Source organism: Neoarius graeffei, chromosome 7 (assembly GCF_027579695.1).
Source record: "Neoarius graeffei isolate fNeoGra1 chromosome 7, fNeoGra1.pri, whole genome shotgun sequence".
NCBI classification, from domain to species: Eukaryota; Metazoa; Chordata; class Actinopteri; order Siluriformes; family Ariidae; genus Neoarius; species Neoarius graeffei.
This window is the reverse complement of record NC_083575.1, coordinates 75,980,642-76,002,685: the sequence shown is the minus strand read 5'-3', so window position 1 is coordinate 76,002,685 and position 22,044 is coordinate 75,980,642. Positions and strand designations below refer to the sequence as shown.

General features: G+C 40.8%; 1 protein-coding gene and 1 long non-coding RNA gene across 2 annotated transcripts; one reads left to right on the top strand and one right to left on the bottom strand.

Moving 5' to 3' along the window:
• Positions 1–11,929: 11,929 nt before the first annotated feature.
• Positions 11,930–12,276, top strand: LOC132889676 (uncharacterized). Its single transcript, XR_009655082.1, has 3 exons — positions 11,930–11,982; positions 12,092–12,121; positions 12,232–12,276. It is a non-coding gene; the product is annotated as an uncharacterized LOC132889676 (long non-coding RNA).
• Positions 12,277–17,024: 4,748 nt separating this feature from the next.
• On the bottom strand, positions 17,025–18,429 carry LOC132888918 (GTPase IMAP family member 4-like). The gene is made up of 2 exons (XM_060925010.1): positions 18,417–18,429; positions 17,025–17,866 (listed from the first exon to the last, which is right to left on the bottom strand). The coding sequence occupies exons 1-2, from the start codon at positions 18,427–18,429 to the stop codon at positions 17,025–17,027; spliced, it is 855 nt and encodes a 284-aa protein (XP_060780993.1).
• Between the last annotated feature and the right edge of the window lie 3,615 nt (positions 18,430–22,044).

The following is a 22,044-nucleotide window of genomic DNA, read 5'->3' as shown; positions in this document are numbered from 1 at the left end:
GTTAGGGACATACAGTGGTGCTTGAAAGTTTGTGAACCCTTTAGAATTTTCTATATTTCTGCATAAATATGACCTAAAACATCATCAGATTTTCACACAAGTCCTAAAAGTAGATAAAGAGAACCCAGTTAAACAAATGAGACAAAAATATTATACTTGGTCATTTATTTATTGAGGAAAATGATCCAATATTACATATTTGTGAGTGGCAAAAGTATGCGAACCTTTGCTTTCAATATCTGGTGTGACCCCCTTGTGCAGCAATAACTGCAACTAAACATTTCCGGTAACTGTTGATCAGTCCTGCACACTGGCTTGAAGGAATTTTAGCCCATTCCTCCATACAGAACAGCTTCAACTCTGGGATGTTGGTGGGTTTCCTCATATCAGCTGCTCGCTTCAGGTCCTTCCACAACATTTCGATTGGATTAAGGTCAGGACTTTGACTTGGCCATTCCAAAATGTTAACTTTATTCTTCTTTAACCATTCTTTGGTCGAACGACTTGTGTGTTTAGGGTCGTTGTCTTGCTGCATGACCCACCTTCTCTTGAGATTGAGTTCATGGGCAGATGTCCTGACATTTTCCTTTAGAATTCATTGGTATAATTCAGAATTCATTGTTCCATCAATGATGGCAAGCCGTCCTGGCCCAGATACAGCAAAACAGGCCCAAACCATGATACTACCACCATCATGTTTCACAGATGGGATAAGGTTCTTATGTTGGAATGCAGTGTTTTCCTTTCTCCAAACATAAAACTTCTCATTTAAACTAAAAAGTTCTATTTTGTTCTCATCCATCCACAAAACATTTTTCCAACAGCCTTCTGGCTTGTCCACATGATCTTTAGCAAACTGCAGATGAGAACCCAGTTAAACAAATGTTCTTTTTGGAGAGCAGTGGTTTTCTCCTTGCAACCCTGCCATGCACACCATTTTTGTTCAGTGTTCTCCTGATGGTGGACTCATGAACATTAACATTAGCCAATGTGAGAGAGGCCTTCAGTTGCTTAGAAGTTACCCTGGGGTCCTTTGGGACCTCACCGACTATTACACGCCTTGCTCTTGGAGTGATCTTTGTTGGTTGACCACTCCTGGGGAGGGCAACAGTGGTCTTGAATTTCCTCCATTTATACACAATCTGTCTGACTGTGGATTGGTGGAGTCCAAAATCTTTAGAGATGGTTTTGTAACCTTTTCCAGCCTGATGAGCATCAACAATGCTTTTTCTGAGGTCCTCAGAAATCTCCTTTGTTTGTGCCATGATACACTTCCACAAACGTGTTGGGAAGATCAGACTTTGTTAGACTTAGACAACCTTTATTGTCATTCAGTATGCGACAAGTGTACACCGAACGAAATTTCGTTACAATTTGGCTCAGCACAAAATTAAATATGAAGTGTATTAAATTAAATTATGTAGCAGCAAAAATATTACAAGGTGCAATAGTATAAAGTGACCTGTGGAATTAAGAATGTTCAAGTTATAAATAGAAGTTTAGAGTTTGGGTTTGAAGTTCAGCAGTCTGGTGACCTGGGGAAAAAAGCTATTACAGAACCTGGTGGTCCTTCACCTAATGCTGTGGAACCTCTTTCCAGAGGCCAGAGGTGAGAACAGTCCATAATGAGGATGTGAGGGGTCGCTGATGATGTTTCTGGCTTGAGACATGCAACACCTTGGTGCAATGTCCTGAATGGAGGGAAGAGAAGTCCCAGTGATTTTCTCCACTGTCCTCACCACTCTCCTCACATTCTTCCAGTCAGAGGCACTGCAGCCTCCACACCACACAGAGATGCAGCTGGTTAGAATGCTCTCTATGTTGCTTCTGTAGAATGTAGTGAGGATGGGCGGGGGCAGGTAGGCTCTCCTCATCCTATGCAGGAAGTGCAGATGCTGCTGTGCCTTCTTGACCAGTGACACAGTATTCACAGACCAGGTGAAGTTGTCTGTGATGTGCACCCCCAGGAACTTGGTGCTATTGACCACCTCCACGGCCATGTTGTTGATGAGAAGTGGAGCGTGGCTGGGTTGGTTTTACCTGAAGTCAACAATGATCTCTTTAGTTTTGTTCATATTCAGGATCAGGTTGTTTCCCTTCACCAGCCCACCAGCTGCTCCACCTCCTCTCTATAGGCCAGGTCGTTATCATCCCTGATGAGGCCCACCACTGTTGTGTCATCCGCAAACTTCACAATGTGGTTGCTGGTAGCCCTTAGGACACAGTCGTGTGTCATCAGAGTGAACAGCAGAGGGCTCAGGACACAGCCCTGAGGGGAGCCTGTGCTGAGGGTGATGACACTGGAGGTGTTCTGTCCAACTCACACTGACTGTGGTCTTTCAGTGAGGAAGTCCAGCACCAGTCACATGGGGGGGGGGTGCTGAAGCCCAGGGGACCCAGTTTGTTCACCAGATGCTGTGGAATGATAGTATTAAATGCTGAACTGAAGTCCAGGAGCAGCATCCGCACATGAGTGTTCTTCTCCTCCAGGTGTACAAGGCTCAGGTGAAGATCAGAGGAGATGGCGTCTTCAGTGGAGTGGTTTGGCCGGTAGGCAAACTGGAAGGGGTCGAATGTGGGAGGGAGCCTGGAGCTGATGCACTCCTTTACCAGCCTATCAAAGCACTTCATCATTATGGGAGTGAGTGCAACAGGCTGGTAGTGATTGAGTGATGTGATATGAGGTCTTTTTGGCACTGGGATGATGGTGGCAGTCTTGAAACATGATGGGACTTTGGCTTGATCCAGTGAGGTGTTGAAAATGTCCATTAGAACATGAGTCAGCTGATCTGCACATTCCCTGAGCACCCAACCAGAACTATTATTGGGGCCCGGGGCCTTTCATGTGTTGACTCTCCTCAGAGTCCTCCGCACCTCTGCTATATCAAGACAGAGTGCCTTTTCATCTTGATGGGGAACAGCTTTCACTGCAGGAGTGTTATATACGCTACGTTCACACTGCAAGGCTTAATGCTCAATTCCGATTTTTTTGTGTAATCCAATTTTTTTGTGAGGTCGTTCACATTTACAAATATATGCGACTTGTATGTGATCCTCAGTATGAACGGAAAGCGACCTAAAAGTGTTCCGCATGCGCATTGCAGGATACGACGACGTCACATGCAGTGAGCATGGCCAGTGTTTACGGAAGTAAAACCGCCCGGTTGCGGTATGACCCATCCAATCTAGCTTGAATAGCTGTATCCCCCCAAATGGAAATCAGCTCCCTAACCTCTGCGTCCTTCCATTGAGAAGATTCAGAACCTTCACAGCCCGAAGCGTCCCTCGCATTGATGTCATGCGCAGGGGCGCAGATACATTTTTTGAACTGGGGGGGACAAAAAACTGGGAGGGACAAAGCTGCCAGCAAACCAACCCCAACCCCGATATGCCTGTCAAACTTGTTGTGGGTTACCATAGCAACCAAGCTCGAGCTCGCAATCTGTGCAGTCTGCGCAGCTAAACCAACCGAATATCAGTCTTTGTTTTATGTGAGTTGTTGCAACTATGTATATACTGCTGTGCACCTCAATAAACCGAATGGTAATTAGTCTTTTGATTTTTCCGTGAGGTTTGCCTTATGCAAAGAAAGACAGCATAGACGTTTTTTCCTCCCTATAAGTGGGGGGGACTGAACGAGGTGAATTTAAATCTGGGTGGGATGAGTCCCACCCTCCATCTGCACCCGTGATTATGCGCCATGTTGTTGTAACTTTTTTTGAGAGACCCGCCGCCTACTTCAGCGCAGAATAGTGACGTTTGTGGCTTGTTGATGACGTGTAAGTCGGATGAATGCGACCTGGTGGTTCAGACTGAAGTCGCATATGAAAAGAGCGGATAGGAATCGGAATTAGGACCACATATCCAAACGGCCTGGGTCGGATTTGAAAAAATCGGATCTGTGTCGTTCATATTGTCAATAAAAGATCGGATACAGGTCACATATGGGCGAAAAGATCGGATTTGAGTCACTTCAGCCTGCAGTGTGAACGTAGCCTTAGTGCCTCAAACCTCCCAAAGAAGCTATTGAGTTCATTTAGGAAGTCCGCATCATCATCACACTCGGGAAGGACTATCCTGTAATTTGTGATCACCCATATGCCTTTCCACATATCCCTGGTGTTGGTGGTGTCGTGGAAAAAGTCCTGGATTTTTTGACTGTGAGCACGCTTTGCTAATCTGATGGCACAATTCAAGTTTGCTCTCGCTGTTCTCAGTGCCTTCTTGTCGCCAGACTTGAAGGCTGAGTTCCGTGCCTTTAGGAAACTTAATTACATCAATCAGGGTCCACTCCTCTATCAGTGTACCAAGTTTCATGACTTTACACCTTACGGTTTGGCTGACAGACGGAAAAATCTGTTTTTTGCGTCGCACGCCCATTCATTTCAATGGGGAAAAAATGTTGAAAAACGCGAATTACGGGAGAACGACAAGGCGTATCGAAAAGCTTTATACAAGCATACATCTGCACTACAGGCCAGACAAGTGAGAAGTGGAATGGCGTCTCTAACTCGAATGCCCCAGGAGGAGTAGCGGCTCAAAAAAGTGGGTGAAAAAGAATAATAATGCAGGAAGAACAATAGTGTGCTTTTGCAAGCACACTAATAAACGCAGGAAGAACAATAGTGTGCTTTTGCAAGCACACTAATAATAAAAATAAAACTTTAGAAGAACAATAGTGTGCTTTTGCAAGCAAACTAATAATAATAATAAAAATAATAAAACTTTAGAACAATAGTGTGCTTTTGCAAGCACACTAATTAGACAGAAAGATCCTTAAAATTGTAGCACTTAACAGTATTTCTGTTTTTCAGTATTTTTGTTGAGACATTTTCCTTAACTAGTGTGGCAGTGGGGGTGTGGCCGAGCATCGGTCTGTGAATGGAGGGCGGAGTCAGGGAAGGTGAGTGGTCGTGTCACTACACCTGTTGTCAATTAACGTGTGTTTGTGTCTCCCTCAGTGACTGCGCCTGATAAAAGGAGAGCCAGAAGGGAAGGTCGGCGCCGAGGGCTCGTTGACAGCCTGTATATGTGTGTGTGTGTGTGTGTGTGTGTGTGTGTGTGTGTGAGTGAGTGAGTGAGTGAGTGAGTGAGTGAGTGAGTGTGAGTGAGTGAGTGAGTGAGTGAGTGAGTGAGTGAGAGTTTTTTGGAGCCCTATACTGAAAAGCTATAAAATAAAAAAACCCTCTTCAACGCAAACAGCCGCCTGCCGTGCTTCTGTGCTCCACCCATACCTGAATCTCGCTACAACTAGATACTTCAAAATCAATTTGTTTTATATTCTCAGCTTTTGTCTTTCTAAAGGAGATTATCATCATACATTCTCCACTATAGTATAATGTACAAGCTACTTATTCCTGGCATCAGCACTTGTTGCCTCAATTCAGTGTCAGATCACGGAATCCAGGGACACATGTCGGCCCGGGGGCATTTTGAGTTATTGACAGATTCAGAAAGTACAGTTTCTAAGCTTTGCAATGATGCCTTCCATGTGGAGATCTGACAATATTTGAAGAATGTGTGGCCTTTTGAAAGTGCATACCTCTTAAAACAGGAAAAGGAGAAAATCGCCCTCAAAGTTTTCCTTCTCAGTTACTCTGGGTGCAGGGAGGGCACATAATGGTGCTCATTTGCATGACATTAAGGAAACCCCTACCCCCTACTAGCTAGCACGATGCTACTTTCATGTAAACAAAGATCACCACGTCAATTTTCCTTCCATGCAAAGTATGCCCAAAACAATTATGAAGTACAAAAATCAGTCCTAAAGTATACTTTAATGTTTTGTGGTTGAAAAATTACTCACACCGTAAGAAAGAAAGATAGCACGATGATAACACAACTAACACAATGCTAGTTTCATGTAACCAAACCACAACACTCTCCGTTACATGCAAAAATAACCACACAGCCTTAGATTAATAAACTTACCCCATCAGAAAGAGAAACGTCGCCTTGCACACAATGCCTCTGATGGAATATACTCCTAGAACACTTCCTTTTGCTTGCAGTTTTTTTCTAGAAATGGTCATCTCCGATGTAACTACCGTGCGTCTGTTTGCTTCGCGGTGTTTCAGCTCCTCTGCGATCTGTTTAGCTTGCTCCATATTCATTCCATAGTGAAATTACATGCATGTATGCAGCTTAAGCAGCCACGAACTCAGCTCGTATCATACAGCTGATTGGCAAAAAACCCCCAAAAGACTTAAATCGTCACGTGAATGGCCCATATGGTAATTTACCCACACCCCCCAGCAGGCTACAGTCCTGACAAAAACGAGACAATTTGCAACAAAAAATGTATGCTTTTCCAACAAAACAATCTATTATCTGAAATAGTGATTGCGTTCTCCAAGATCTCAACTTGCACATTATGGAAAAAAAAGAAAATCACAAATTAAAAAAAAATGCTTCTTTTGCGATTTTCTCGGATTCATTTCAGCCGAGATGTGTCCCTGGATTCCGTGAGGTGACAATTTTCAGCTAAAAATCTGATTTAAGACTTCCCTTTCATTGTTATTATATTAAAATTCAAGACAAGAATATTATTTCAGATTTTTCACTCTGAGCTATCTCATCCCAGATAGCAGAGGGACGTTGAAACGGCGCCGATTCTTGGTCAGAATGGTCGGTTTCCGTCGTAAGTCAGAAAATCAACGCTGAAATGGCGCCGTGAAACGTCGATTTCTCCGCCGTCGGAGAAGGTCGATTTATCACTGTTGAATCACCGTGGGTAAAGGTTGATCTGTCGACCGTCAGAGAAGGTCGAATATACGATGTTGAACCATCGTCACTTTTGCCGGCCAGTTTTCAACATTGGTAGGATGAGCAACTAATTGTTCAGAATATAAATTGCCTCTGTTTGTCTTATCCTGCTTACACATAGATACGAGTAAATGATATAAGTATAAGTGATAATGATAAGTAAATGATAAAAAAAAGAACAAAAACCAGTTTACTTTCTTAACTCAGCAATGGATTTGACCTATCTTTGAAAGTTTTTTTGCAAATAACTTAACATTTCCAAGATGATCATAAATTAATTCTAATTTATAATTATAATTATAATTTATAATTATAATTATTTAATTCATAATGTCCCATAATGCAGTGCAATTATGACGTCATTTTCGTTATATACCTGGGTGCACGTGAAACTCCTACACCACTCGGTTGGATCGTGACTCTCTTGTGGATCGGCCTGCTGTTACACTTGGACCATTGAGAAAAACACTGGACCACGCTACATTTTCATTCATCCCTGGACATCTGGTACGTACCATTATTCAGTCACTATTAATAAAGGGAATTTCGAATACAATTTCAAGCAGTTTAAGAAGTTATGATGAACTTCAGTCATATCACGCGTTAGAGAAATTTCCCTCAACTAGTATCCATTTGAAACAACAACAATGCAGATGCATTATTCAATCGAAAAACGAGTCGAAGTACTTGTCTTGTTGGAGTGAAAACTTAGCGTTGGAGTGAAAACTTAGTGTTTAAATCGAGCATGTAGGCCTAGGTCGCATGTCGTTTCGAGCTGACCTGTTCTTTTGTGTAGCCATGGGTCGCGCCTCGCGGCCATGAACTTTAAAGATTATCCAGCTACCAACGCTTCTGTAGTGACCACTTTGTTTGAGGTACCACGAACGAAATTGCTTATATTCCCTCAACTAATACAATAAACATGCAGATGCATTGTTTAGTCGAAAACTAGTCAAAGTAGTGGTCTTGATGGAGTGAAAACAAAGCATTTCAATCAAGTATATAGGCCGTGGTTATAACCGGTAGCTCTATACCCGGCTTGAGGGGGTTGGGCTTTGTAACGCTATGGGTCGCAGCCATTAGAACAGGACTCCAGACATTGTTAAAACATTGTTGGTATTAAAACAGAACTTTCTATAAAACAATTGTTTGAACTGTGTGTGTGTGTGTGTGTGTGTGTGCACGCGCGTGTGTGTGTGTGTGTCCATTTGAAACAATAAACATGCAGATGCATTATTCAATCGAAAAACGAGTCGAAGTAGTTGTCTTGTTGGAGTGAAAACTTAGCGTTGGTGTGAAAACTTAGCGTTTAAATCGAGCATGTAGGCCTAGGTCGCATGTCGTTTTGAGCTGACCTGTTCTTTTGTGTAGCCATGGGTCACGCCTCGCGGCCATGAACTTTAAAGATTATCCAGCTACCAACACTTCTGTAGTGACCACTTTGTTTGAGGTACCACGAACGAAATTGCTTATATTCCCTCAACTAATACAATAAACATGCAGATGCATTGTTTAGTCGAAAACTAGTCAAAGTAGTGGTCTTGATGGAGTGAAAACAAAGCATTTCAATCGAGTATATAGGCCGTGGTTATAACCGGTAGCTATACCCGGCTTGAGGGGGCTGGGCTTTATAACGCTGTAGGCCTATACTGCCCTACAAAGCCAAAAGACCTTAACTCATCAGACTCATTACAGGCTTCTGCCTTGGTTTTCCCTTTGCTTTTGGAAGTTACGGTAAAAACGACATCTTATTGTTACCAGAAAAAAAACAGAAATGACTCGAAATAATTCATCACATGATACAACTGATGTCCTCTGTTCCAAAAATGGCAATAACTCATGTTGACCTTAAGTGATATTAAGGTCTTTTGGCTTTGTAGGGCAGTATGGGTCGCAGCCATTAGAACATGATTCCAGACATTGTTAAAACATTGTTGGTATTAAAACAGAACTTTCTATAAAACAATTGTTTGAACTGTGTGTGTGTGTGTGTGTGTGTGTGTGTGTGTGTAAGGTTATTTCAAATGTAATGATGTAAATGTTGTTGTCTTTGTTCCCCCATGTTTACCTCAATGGAACCTGAAGACCACTACCCCGTCATTCCCTCAAAAGGTACTGCAGACATTTATTTCTTTAGGGGAGAGAACATGGCTTCTTATTGGTCAAAAAGAAGACATGTTGTGACAGCTACTGAAATGTCAGAAAGGCAGATTCTGTCCGATTTTGAGTCAGCTCTGGGTAATCCTGCTGCTCAAGTCTCTCCTTCAATTGCATCACCCAGGCCTGCATCATCAATGGGTTTAGATGAGGATGGTGGGGATTCTGTTGAGTTGGGAGGGTGCAGTGATGCAGAGTCTGACAGCAGTAGCATGTCTTCAGAGGGTGACAGTGACAGTCATATTGATGGTGACTCTTTTGAAGAGTCAGGGCTTCACCAAAAATTAAAACACTGGGCTGCATCATTCTCTGTGCCTTTGATTGCCATTACTGCTCTGTTGACCATTTTGAGAACAAGCCACCCTGAACTGCCCAAGGATGCTAGGACCTTATTGGGCACTAAGCCTGCAGTACCATTACAGACCGTAGGTAATGGGGAATACTTTCATTTTGGCTTGGCAAAGGGAATTTTGTCCAAATTAAGCACCATCCATTTACCAGATGTTATTCAAACAATAAGAGTTCAATTTAACATCGATGGTCTCCCTATTTTCAAAAGCACCAGGCTTCAGTTTTGGCCTATTTTGGCACTGATTGATTGCGATTACACCAGAACACCGTTTTTAGTTGGCATCTTTTGTGGCCCTGGAAAACCCTCCAATGTGTTTGATTATCAGTTTGTTAAAGACCTCTCTGATCTGCTTTGCAATGGGGTAACATTTGGAGGTAGAAAGCTGAGGGTGGCCATTTCATCCTTCATTTGTGATGCTCCTGCTTGAGCATTTGTAAAACAAATTAAATGCCATAATGGGTACTCCGGATGCAATAAATGCCATCAGACTGGTATTTGGCAGAAAAAAATGACGTATCCTGAGACTGATGTTAGGCTAAGGTCAGACGAGGAGTTTGAAAATATGGTAGATGAGGACCACCACATCAACAGAAGTCCTCTGACGGGTCTGGTGAAAATGGTGTCTGCCTTCCCAATAGATTATATGCATTTATGTTGCCTTGGCGTTATGAAAAAGTTGATACATTTTTGGATGAGGGGGAAAAACTCTACAAGGCAGCCTACAAGAGCCATTAAAGCCATCTCCGAAAAGTTAATACAGCTTCGTCCCTATACTCCAGCTGAATTTGCACGGAAACCCCGTGAACTCGCCGAAACTGATAGGTGGAAAGCGGCAGAGCTGCGCCAATTTATGATTTACAGTGGGCCATTAGTTCTGAGGGACATTCTTCCACAAGATCTCTATGAAAACTTCATGTTGTTTTCTGTAGCCATGTTTTTGCTACTCACACCAAACATTTCTGAAAGTATGGTTTGTTTTTCCAAAAAATTGTTAATGGCTTTTGTAAAGCATTTTGGAGAGGTGTATGGTAAAGACGAGATTGTGTTTAGCGTACATCAAACAATACATCTGACACATGAGTACCGCCAGTATGGTTCCCTAGACAACATCTCATCCTTTCCTTACGAGAATTATTTGGGTAAACTAAAAAAAATGCTACGCAAGCCATCTCAACCTTTACAACAGGTTGTCAAACGCCTTTCAGAGGAGCCAGTTTGTTTATTTCCACCACCACCTACACAACCACAGTTGTTACACCCACACCAGGAAGGCCCATTACCCCAACACTTAAGTTCTGGCCAGCAATTTAAAAAAGTGCATTTCAACGATTTCTGTTTTTCTTCAAAGCAGGGCGATGATTGCCTAGTGATTAAAAATGAAATTGTAATGGTGAAAAACATAATTAAACATGGTGATTCTGTCTTTGTGGTTTACATGAAATTCAAGAGGAGGGAGTCATATTTCCACTATCCTTGCCCCTCCACAAGCATTGGCTGCTACAGAGTATTTGGCATAGACAGCTGCCTTAACGTTGACCGGCTTGAGGTTGTCCAGGGCAAATGTGTGTTGTTCCCAGATGGAGAGACCTTTGTGGCAATCCCTCTTCGTCACCATTCGTAAACCTATATGGGAAGAAAACAAAAAAAAACAAAAAAAACCCACCCACACACACAAAGGAACACATCTTTACTTATGCATTAGAAGGAATCTGGACAGTTGGAGTACTCCAGCTGGATGGCAGGCACTAACTATCCTTTCCATGGAGTACTTTTTTAATTTTTTTTATTATAGATGGCACAGATTTGGAAAGTTGTGGAATTCCAAGACCGGAGTGCAGCAGTTGTGTCGTCCAGCTGGGTGGTAGATGTTGACGGAGAAGTGGGATGCTACTGGCCACCCTTTGGCGGAAACAAAGCTGTGAAGGCCGCCATGAACTGCACCCCCCGGGACAAGGATGGCGATTCCATCAAAAAATAAGGGTGCTGGCAACCTGTGGTGAGCTGCATAGCTACTTCATTAAACCAATGACAATACTTCAATACTGCATTAAGCCAATTTCATTAAGACTGCCTTCCCTTTCAGGCACCTTTGCCAAAGCAAGATGTTACCTGACCCGATCGCTTGAGGAAGGCTACCTTACAGCAGACCTGCAATCGGATGATGGTGAGATGGGGCCAAGGAAAAGACGGTAAAAGTGTTTTCTTTTTTAAATCACAACTTGCAGTTATAAGTTCAATTACGGTTTCGTTTGTGTTTTGAGCTGTGTCAGTAAGGTCCTGGGTTTGTTTTTAAGACCAAACAAAAGGTATTTGGAGGAGGACAGCGAGGAGGAGGCAGGACCAAGCCGTAGGGGGAGGAGGCCACCATCTATTGACGCCACTCAGCTGGACAGCGAGTGGCAATTCCCCTCCCTTAATGAAGGTGACTATCTGTACCACTTGTTGTTGTTGTTCTACTAAAGACCTAGAAGTTGTCTGAAATAATAATGCTTTCATTTCCGTCTTCAGACACCCAGCCAGGCCTGTTTCTTCACAGCCAGCCATTAACTCATGGTAACTATGCATTTCCTTTATTTATGCCAGAAATTAAAATACCAATGAGTAAGTGAAGATATGTTTTGATCAACTGACTGCTTACTATTTTTCAGATTCGCCGTCGTCAGAAACCCCGCCAGGCCCTTTCCTTCACAGCCAGCCACTAACCCATGGTAACTATGCATTGCCTTTATTTGTGCCAAAAACGACAAAAAAACAACAAAACGACAAACAAATATCTATGTAGATGCATTTTGATCAACTGACTATACAATTTTTCAGATTCACCCCAGCCACGTCACCGCTTCCATGGTAAGTCAAAGAGGAAATCAATCAATCAACATGAAAATTGTGAATTTAGAACAGAAATTAAATTAAGGCGTACCTTGAAGTGAACTAAATTGTACTCTCTGATATTTCAGCCACACCTCTGCCATCGCAACAGGGGAACAATCAGTTGCTGCGTGGTGAGTCATCAACTGTAATCACTGTTCAAAAATGACCAGCAATATGAAATAAAAGTCCTAATGTTTGGTGTTACTTAACAGACATGGACATCAGCACAGTCATCGCTCTCCTTGGCCAGCTGAGGGAGGAAAACAGGGAGCTGAAGGGGGAAGTAGGAAGGCTGGCGCAAGAGGTCAGGGCCCTAAGGAGAGAGATGGGGAGACAAGACACACCCCAGACATTGCCCCTAATCAAGCTCCCACTCTCCACCATGGAGGAGTTTTTGGCAGCAGAGGCCCTGGTGAAGGAAGATGCCAAACAAAAGCAGCTAATGGTACTTACTGAGTCTTACCTTTCCTTTCCAGTCATCTGCAACACCTGCAAAAAGAAACACAAATACTTAATATCATTGTGAATCAATGAAACAATGATAAACACTGAATACTTTCTCATTATTGTCTTCATGCTACATTTTATTCTATCAGGTGTCTACCTTAGCCCTTTGTGGAGGAACCGACGTAGGGGTCACAGTGAGGCGGATGCTGCGTAGCCTCCTGGTCAACAGCTTGGCCAGCCAATTTAACTGGGCTGGAAAGGGGGAAAAAACTGCGTTTAAGGACACCAAGATCCATGATGTCCTGTTTGGTAGGTTATGCATGTGCACAAAGCTGTAAAAGAGGGTAAAATAGTAAGCTGTCGCAAGTACTTGCACACTACTTCTAAACGTTCTTTGATAACTCCTTCACTAACTGTAACATTACGATTATAACGACAACGACAAACATATTGTGAAAGATGCAAAGGATTAAAAAGGATTAAGAAACTCACCAGGCGCCTTACTCAGAAAAAGCAGGTGTGCAGGCAAGTCCAGGGAGGCTGACTGAGTGACGAACGGTCCGGTAGTGGCATTTCTATTTCCGCTTTGTGTCAATGGGGAAATTAAAATGTTTTTTTTTTTTTAATCCCGTTTAAATTGTCACAAGATTCACATCTATGGTTTCTGATTTTTTCATATATTTTCTGTACTAGTACCATTACTTGCCACCTACCACTAGAGTGTGACGTGCATAGTCTTAACAACTCAAACTTTAACAATTATCACCATGCAAAGTCTCAATGTTGTTTTGTTCTTTTTCTTTCAGATGCTCTACAAAAGCAGCTGCCAGGGAGCACACACGCTACTTTTAGTGACGCAATCAAGAAGTGGCTTAAGTATGCGCCAGAGAGAGAGGGAGGGATGAGGAGACGTGAGGTAGGGTGGCATTTAGAAACCCATAGCCTACTGCTGACTTTCTTTATCAATGCTGCATCAAATTAATTTTGGTTATGTTTTTCTGTTTCCATGTACAGGTGTCTGCGCCGCAGGAGGAATATAGGCCATAATTATAAATTATAAATAAATCATAAAATGTTTCTAAGAACTTGTTCAAGTGTGTTCTGTTCCTTATAAATGTTAAAAGTTATGCCTCATTAGATAGCTTGACAAACATTAGGAGAGGTGCATTGTTGCATGCATTTTTATATCCTGTTGTACATAAAACAAGACGTAGCCTACGCACATTGATATAAATTAAGTTTCACTTTCATGGTTGAAGTATGCATGTGTGTGTTCATCCTAGGCAAGAGCCCCGATGCTTTATTGTTAGCTAGTTTAATTTAGCCTGTTTTGCTTAATTTGTAGCCTTCCTGTTGTACATAAAACAGGAAGTAAAGTTGGATGAATCATCGCCAAAAATTAAACTATAAATCGACCGAAATCCGTAGTTGAATAAAGGGTGAAAGGGGGTCTATTCTCTGTCGGCCACCATCCACTTTTCAACGTCGTTTCAACGCAAACTCGTATGAGCAAAGCGGTGTTGAATCAACGCCGGTGATCCACGATGATTCGACGGCGTATGGCCGAAGAACATGCCGATGATTCCCCGTCGAATCAACGCCCTTTTGCTATCTGGGATGCCTGATACATTATCCAGTTTTTAACAAATACGATCAGGAGGCGGGAGACGGAGGCTAAAATCGGTAGCCTCCCACCGAAATCAGGAGGGTTGGCAAGTATGCGGAATGGATTTGGCAGTGACAACGACGACACAGTGGCTTGCATAAATAAAGCTTAGCATCCATAACACATTTATAAATATAATAAACACATTTTATAGATTTAGGACCGGGAATTGAAATTGACTTTCTTGAGATTATACACAATGACCTCCACACCCAATATTTACTGATGTCACCTGAAACAGCTTAAAGATTAGATTAGATAAAACTTTATTGGTCCTTGGTTCCCTCAGGGAAATTAAGATTCCAGCAGCATCATTACAGATAAACAGAGAAAAGAAATAGAGAAAACTTCTAGATACATTAAAATAAATTAAGTATTTACATATACAAATATATAAAAAGAATAAGATATGGGGAAGAGAGGAAGGAGGGGGAGAAAAAAGGTGGGGAGAAAGGGGGGGGCGGTAGGAGAGATATTGCACTTTATATTGCACATTGTCCGGTATTGCTTATTGTTAGGCTAGGCTACTGCTCCTTCCCGTTCTCTGTCCTCCTGTTACCCCCCGCCAGAGAGGAGTTGTACAGTCTGATGGCGTGAGGGACAAAGGAGTTTTTGAGTTGTAGGCACTTTTTTAAACTGCCATTTGAGTTGTAGGCACTTCTAAAATAAACACCCCTTATGAGTAGGGTGGGGGGTGGGGGATGTCGATTTTATGTGTATGTGTGTGTGTAAGTGTGTGTGTGGTGATCTTAAGTGTGTTGGTGGGTTGGGGGATGGGGGTTGTTAATTTTGAGTGTGTGTGTTTGAATTAGTGGGTGTGCGTGTGTGTTCGTGACGGTATATTTATTATGTAGAGCAGGTGTAAAGAAAGGTAGGTAATGTCTGACCATTTTTATTAATTTTACTAATTTTATATTTAGTGGATGAATGGATATGTGGATGGATATTGACATATGGTTAGTTATGTATATGTATATTGGCTGTATTTTAGATTAAATGAATGACCTGGATGAATGGCTAGGTTGCTCTTTAAAATAAAAATAAATAGTTATTTATATATTATTTTTAAAAGCCCTTCTAGGGACGGGCATTGGAAATTAGCCTATGGCTATAAATGTTATGATGCCTACTGTTAGGCTGTTGTACAGCCTGCATGATATGTATCTGTCCCTATTAAATAAACCATAACTAACTAACTATTGCTTGTACAATATTATAGCACATTATTATAGACGACATACAGTTCAGGTCAAAAGTCTTAGGCACATGTAAATTAATGCTGTAAATAAATGTTGGATGGAAAATAATGAAATTAAACTCATCCCATCTCATTATCTCTAGCAGCTTTATCCTTCTACAGGGTCGCAGGCAAGCTGGAGCCTATCCCAGCTGACTACGGGCGAAAGGCGGGGTACACCCTGGACAAGTCGCCAGGTCATCACAGGGCTGACACATAGACACAGACAACCATTCACACTCACATTCACACCTACGGTCAATTTAGAGTCACCAGTTAACCTAACCTGCATGTCTTTGGACTGTGGGGGAAACCGGAGCACCCGGAGGAAACCCACGCGGACACGGGGAGAACATGCAAACTCTGCACAGAAAGGCCCTCGCCGGCCATGGGGCTCGAACCCGGACCTTCTTGCTGTGAGGCGACAGCGCTAACCACTACACCACCGTGCCGCCCGAAATTAAACTTTAAAACAAAATGAAATATTAATTAAACTTTTTTCTACATTCAAACAAAACATGCTATAAAGAGCAGTAAACAGCATTAAACTAGCACAAAGCCAACAAAGAAGAAATGTGTATAAAATAATTAGGCAAACTAAGACTTCTGCACAGTATGATACATAATCTACCACATAAAAATAACCATTAATTTGCCTCCCTAATCTGTCATTAAATAATTTAACATTTAAGTTTTCCTCTCTACTTTTATCAGCCAATATGAAACATTTCAACCAACTATGTTAGAAAATGCATCCTTGACACCATTATCCAAATAACAAAGCAAGAAAAGTAAAGCATTAGACTTTCAGCATGTTGTTCTCTCAGGATGCTCTTCAATGACTGATGGATACATTCAAATGCAAACTTTAAATTTTTGACAGTGTGTGCTATACACTCAAAAAAAATAACTTGCAAATAACTTGCTCAGTGAACATAATAAAATTATGGAAAGTATTTCCACCCAAGTAAAATGCGTTAACTTAGCCAGAAACAATTTTAGGATGCTCTTCAATGACTGATGGATGAATTCAAATGCAAACTTTTAATTTTTGACAGTGTGTGCTATATTTGACAAATGAACCTATGTTTTGATTTAATTTTTTAATCTGGCGGTCAGTAAGAGAAAAAAAATCACTTAATTTGACACAGTACTCCATATTCTCCATATGCTCTATATTACTTTCCTTTAAAACATCTAGAATCAGAATTGAGCTGAACTTGTATTATTGTTGTGTTAAAACAATATACCAGATGTAGAATATATCACAATATAATGTACAGTATTTTATATCATAAACATAATCAACAGAAAAAAGATAATCAATGCTTACTGTACAAGTAAGACATGACATCAAATACAATTAGACAGAAAGATACTTAAAATTGTTGCACTTTACAGTCTTTCTATATGTTTTCCAGTATTTTTTAAATACATTTTTCTTAAGTACAGTACATGCTTTAAAATCCATTTCTTTTATATTCTCCACTTTTGTCTTTCTAAAGGAGATTATTATCATACATTCTCCACTAGAGTATAATGCACACGTTTTTTACTTCTGGCTCTTTCTGCAATTGTTGCTTCAATTCTGAATATCTTTGTTCCCACTCTTTTTCTTTTTCTTGTGATGCTTTGAGAGCCTGTGCAGTTACAGACATTTCAGAGGAATCATAACTACATTTGGTTTCCTGCTGCATTTTTCGGCTCAATTCTGCAAATCTTCGTTGCCACTCTTTTCCACTTGCTTGTGCTACTTTGAGAGCCTGTGCTTTTGAAAACATTTCATAGTTATAATAACTATGCTTGTTTTCCCCCTTCATCTCGTGAATCTTTTGCAGGAATTGAAGTACTTGGGTACGGTCCTGCGACCTGTTGTTAAACACATGGTATCTCTGTTTGCAAGCAGCTATTAGGCTCTGAAGGTGAGGCCCAGCCTCACGTATGTAGCGTTCTATGGGTTTATTTTCAAACTCAAGATCGTCTCCATGAGTGAAGACCACAATCATATATTTGCACACATCATCACCAAAGATTTTTTTAAATTTATTGACAGTGTTTCTCTCCTCTTCAGTGTGACGCTTCACATCAAGCAGAAGAAGAAATGCATGAGGACCAGGAGCTACCAGTTTTGCACCTCTCACAGTCTCATTTTCAATGAACTCAGCAGACATTGTTGTGTCGTATAAACCAGGTGTGTCAGTGATTGTTATACGTTGTTTGTTGATAATTCTTGTTTCAGATGTGCATTCCTTTGTAACAGATGTGGCTCTTGCTTCAGACTTGAATACTTTCTCACCAAAAATGCTGTTTCCTGTGGCACTTTTGCCAACCCCTGTCTTGCCCAGGAGGACCAAGCGCAGTGGCTCTCTCTCTGTAAGATAATACAACAGTGTTTGAAGATTTAGCTCATATTTTTGATATTCAAGATGTATTTAATAAATTCTAGATATGTTTCAATTTGTTGATCATCTGCAGTGTTTTTTTTATCAAGATTTAAAATAAAAATCTAAGCTATTCGCATATTATGATTACAGAGATGTTCTTTTCAAGTCCAAATGAGGTTATTAATGCTTTAAGTTAATGTAATTGAATAAACTACTCGTAGATTCTGCCAAAATTGAAAACAAAAGCAACAATCAAACAAATAGGCTTATTGTTTTTATTTATCTGCAATAAACAAAGTTAAAATTTAGCCACTAGATTGCAGTAAACTATGAGAATATGAGCCAAAAATCATGGATAATTTCACGTATAATTTTGTAAATAACAATGAGCCAACAGGTAATAAATACAATGGTGAGAAGGTTTTTGATCTGTGTAATGTGTGATAAACATTAAATACAGCATGCTAATATTAACTTTATCTTTTATAATTTATGATGATATTTATAAAAATTAGAACCCTGCCATTTCACACTCACCAAAGGCAGCCATGGTTATTGCAGTACTGACACAGTTGATAATGTCTTCCTTTAGATAAGTTAGTATTGAAAATGAATTTCTCAAATCTTTCTCAAAGTTTTATATACTGGCATAGGATTTGTAAACCCTCCTCTCTGATGTACACAACCATGAATGGATAACTTGGCTCATGAGGCTGGACTCTTTACAGCCTTAAATAGTTTCAGCCTCAGTCTACCACAACTCTTTTGTCTGCTTCTCTGTCGACTTCACAAAGGTGAGTTTTATTTTTAGATTATCTCATGTCTTATGAGCATACTGTAAACATGCTCTGGTTGTATGTATTACAGTTTTAATACAGAATAAACAGAAAATGCTCAGCATAGTTTACCCAAATAAAAATGTCATGGTTGAATTTTCCCAGCATGAACCAGACAGTGTTAGAGACCACACTGGAGTAATATTTTGTTTATATTACCTCTGTACAGTGTATTCCCTTTTGTGAAATCTCTGAAGAATTGATCTAGATTAATATTTGAATGTGGATATTTAGATATTAAGATATTGAGTATTCAGATATTTTTGAAAATTTACAAAGAAACAAAGAAAAAAATTCTTCATATTTTCTCAGTGACTTTTTCTTTCAAACTTGTGATTTCAGATCACAATGTCTGCAAAGGCAAAGAAGACTTTTACTGATAATTCAGTCCAGATCGTTTTAATTGGTGCAACTGGCTCTGGTAAGAGCTCTTCTGGAAACACAATATTGGGCAAAAAACTGTTCAAATCAGCAGCATCAGCAAAGTCTGTGACACAGCAATGTGAAACTGCTACAGAGATAATCAATAGAAGGAAGGTTACAGTAGTAGATACTCCAGGCTGGGACTGCACTGCACTCACTGAATGTGAGGTCGTGTCCCAAATAAAACAGGCTCTACAATGTCTTGATGGACCTTTCTCCTTTCTCCTGGTCATACGTGTTGGCTCAATGGAATCTGAAGAAGAAATTAGCAAAATCTCTGAACTTCAAAAGGTGTTTGGCCACACCTTTCTGGATCACACCACAATCCTGTTTTCACGCAGTGATGACCTTGAGGGGAAAGATTTTAAGGAGTTTATTAAGGAAGGAGGTAAAGAGTTTCGTAATCTGTTAAAGCAATGTGGTGACAGATACCACTGCTGGAACAATCGAGGTAACAGATCTGATGAGGCAGTGGAAGAACTGCTAAAGGATTTAAAAAAGACAGAAATGATAAATCCAAGTTCCCAAGCAGAAAACCCTTCTGCTTTTTCCTCTTCTGGTGACCAGCAAGAAAATGCAGTGACTAATAGAAAGAGATCTGGAGATACAGCAGGCTTCGAAACGGATATGTCTGAAAATCAACTCGGAGTTTTATTCCTTGGAAGGAACAGAGTGGGAAAGACCTCAAGCATCAATACCCATCATGAAAAATGTTTACAACATGAAGGAGGTCCAATTCATACATGCAGTAAGTCTGGACTGAGAAAGGAGCTGATAGAATCTCCTGGCTTGAAGACGATTAATTTAAAGTCTGAAGAAAATAATAAAGAATTTTACACAGATTCTGATGACCAACAATGTAGTTATTTTTAAATATAAAAGTAGGATTACAGTTAAATGTAATTTGAATCTTTTACATTTGTGTGATCAGATATTGTTCATTACATTTTTTAATGAACAGGAATGATCTCTGCAATCAGTAGCTGGTTTAGAAATGCAAAAAGAATGACCACAACTAGTTTGTCAAGAATCAGGACTCACCTGGAAATGTCTGATTAGCCAAAGTATGTATCAACTTTTGCTTCTTGTAAATATGATTATAATTATATTAACAATTTATTATTTTTGTTTACATTAATCTTGATCGGAGTACATTTCACACAAACTGATTCTTTCTGGCATGCAGTTAGCTTGGCTCCATAATGTACACAATAAATAAAAACATGGCACAGTGGTGTAGTGCTTAGCACTGTCACCTCACAGCAAGCAGGTTCTGGGTTCAAGCCTGCTGATTGACTAGAGGCCTTTCTGTGTGAAAATTGCATGTTCTCCTTGTGCCTGTGTGTCTCGTACTCTGGTTTCCTCCCACAGTCCAAAGACATGTGGATTAGGTCAACTGGCTCTAAATTGCTCATAGGTGTGAATGTGAATCTGAATGGTTGTCTGTCTCTCTGCATTAGCCCCATGATAGGGTTAGGGCGACCTGTCCAGGGTGTACCCCGCCTCTCCTCCAGTGTCAGCTGGGATACGCTTCACCTCATCCATGGCCTATTATGGATAAGCAGTATAGAAAATAGCTGGATGATGTAAAACCACCATCAGCTCACTCTCTCTTGGTGTGTTTATGTGAAATGTACTATATATTGCAATTCATGCTTGTTCCATTCTACTTTTTGATTTTTGAACAATTTCCTTGAATTAGGCTCCTGGTGTTGCTGGTTCCCCTTTTCCACCAAAGCAGTTCCAGGGCTGGTTCGGGGCCAGTGCTGGTGCCGGTTCACAACTCGTTCAACTTGTGAGCCAGCTGAGAACCAGTTTGCTTTTCCATAGCTCAGGGTGCTAAGGGGAGCCACGTCATTATGTCACTGTATATGCCAGTTACGTCGCGCGTTTGCATAAACCTTGGCGCGAACATCGAAGCAACAACAACACTGAGAAGAAGAAGAAGAAGCAGCAACAACAACAACAACAATAATGGATGACTTCGCGTTTGTACAGCTGCTGCTTCCGGCTTTACGGTGCTTCATTGGGATCAGAAATGGCGCCCTCTCGTGGTCTTGCTATTGTTGTTGGTCTTAACAACACCCCCCCCCCCCCGCTGACGTAAGCGATTCTTTCCTCTAGCCCAGCAAAGAGCTGGTGCTACCCTGGAACCATTTCTTCTGGCCCAGAGCCAGTTCTTTGTTCAGTGGAAACAGAAAACCCAGTTCCAAACTAAGCACTGGCCCTGAACCAGCCCTGGAACTGCTTTGGTGGAAAAGGGGCATTAGAGACGTGGCATTGATCAAAACCAATGTACATTGTACTTTCTTGTAATACTATACACTATCACTGTAAATATTACAGATGTCATGACTTTATCATTTGTACTTTACCTGCTTGTTTTGTGATTTGTGTTTGTAGCTCCTCAATGATAAACAAGAATAAAATACAAATTAACTGCATGTTCAATTGCTGACCCCCCCCCAACTTTTAATCATGTCTATCGCATATAATTTTTACTTTTTACTTGCATTATGTTTTAAAATGGTGTAGGGATATATGATTCAGTGATTCCTCTTTTTTAATTTATGATGCTTGGGTTTTTGTCATTAATCAGCCATAATAAAAACCATTAAAAATAAATTGTTCATTATTTCCTGCTGAGTCCAATATATAAATACAAGTGTGTTGGAAATGGACAGAAACCAGTTGTGATTTTAAACAGTTGTCCTTATATTGTTGCATGAGCTCCACCATGTGGATATATATTAAAATCTTTGCTTCTGGAGTTCATCACTAGATGGAGTCCTTGAATTAGGCTCCTGGGGTTGCTGGTTCTCTCAGAGACGTGGCATTGATCGTTTTATCTGCCCTCACTTTAACCTCAGTATGTGTATTCTCTTTTTCTCCCCTTAAACTGCTGA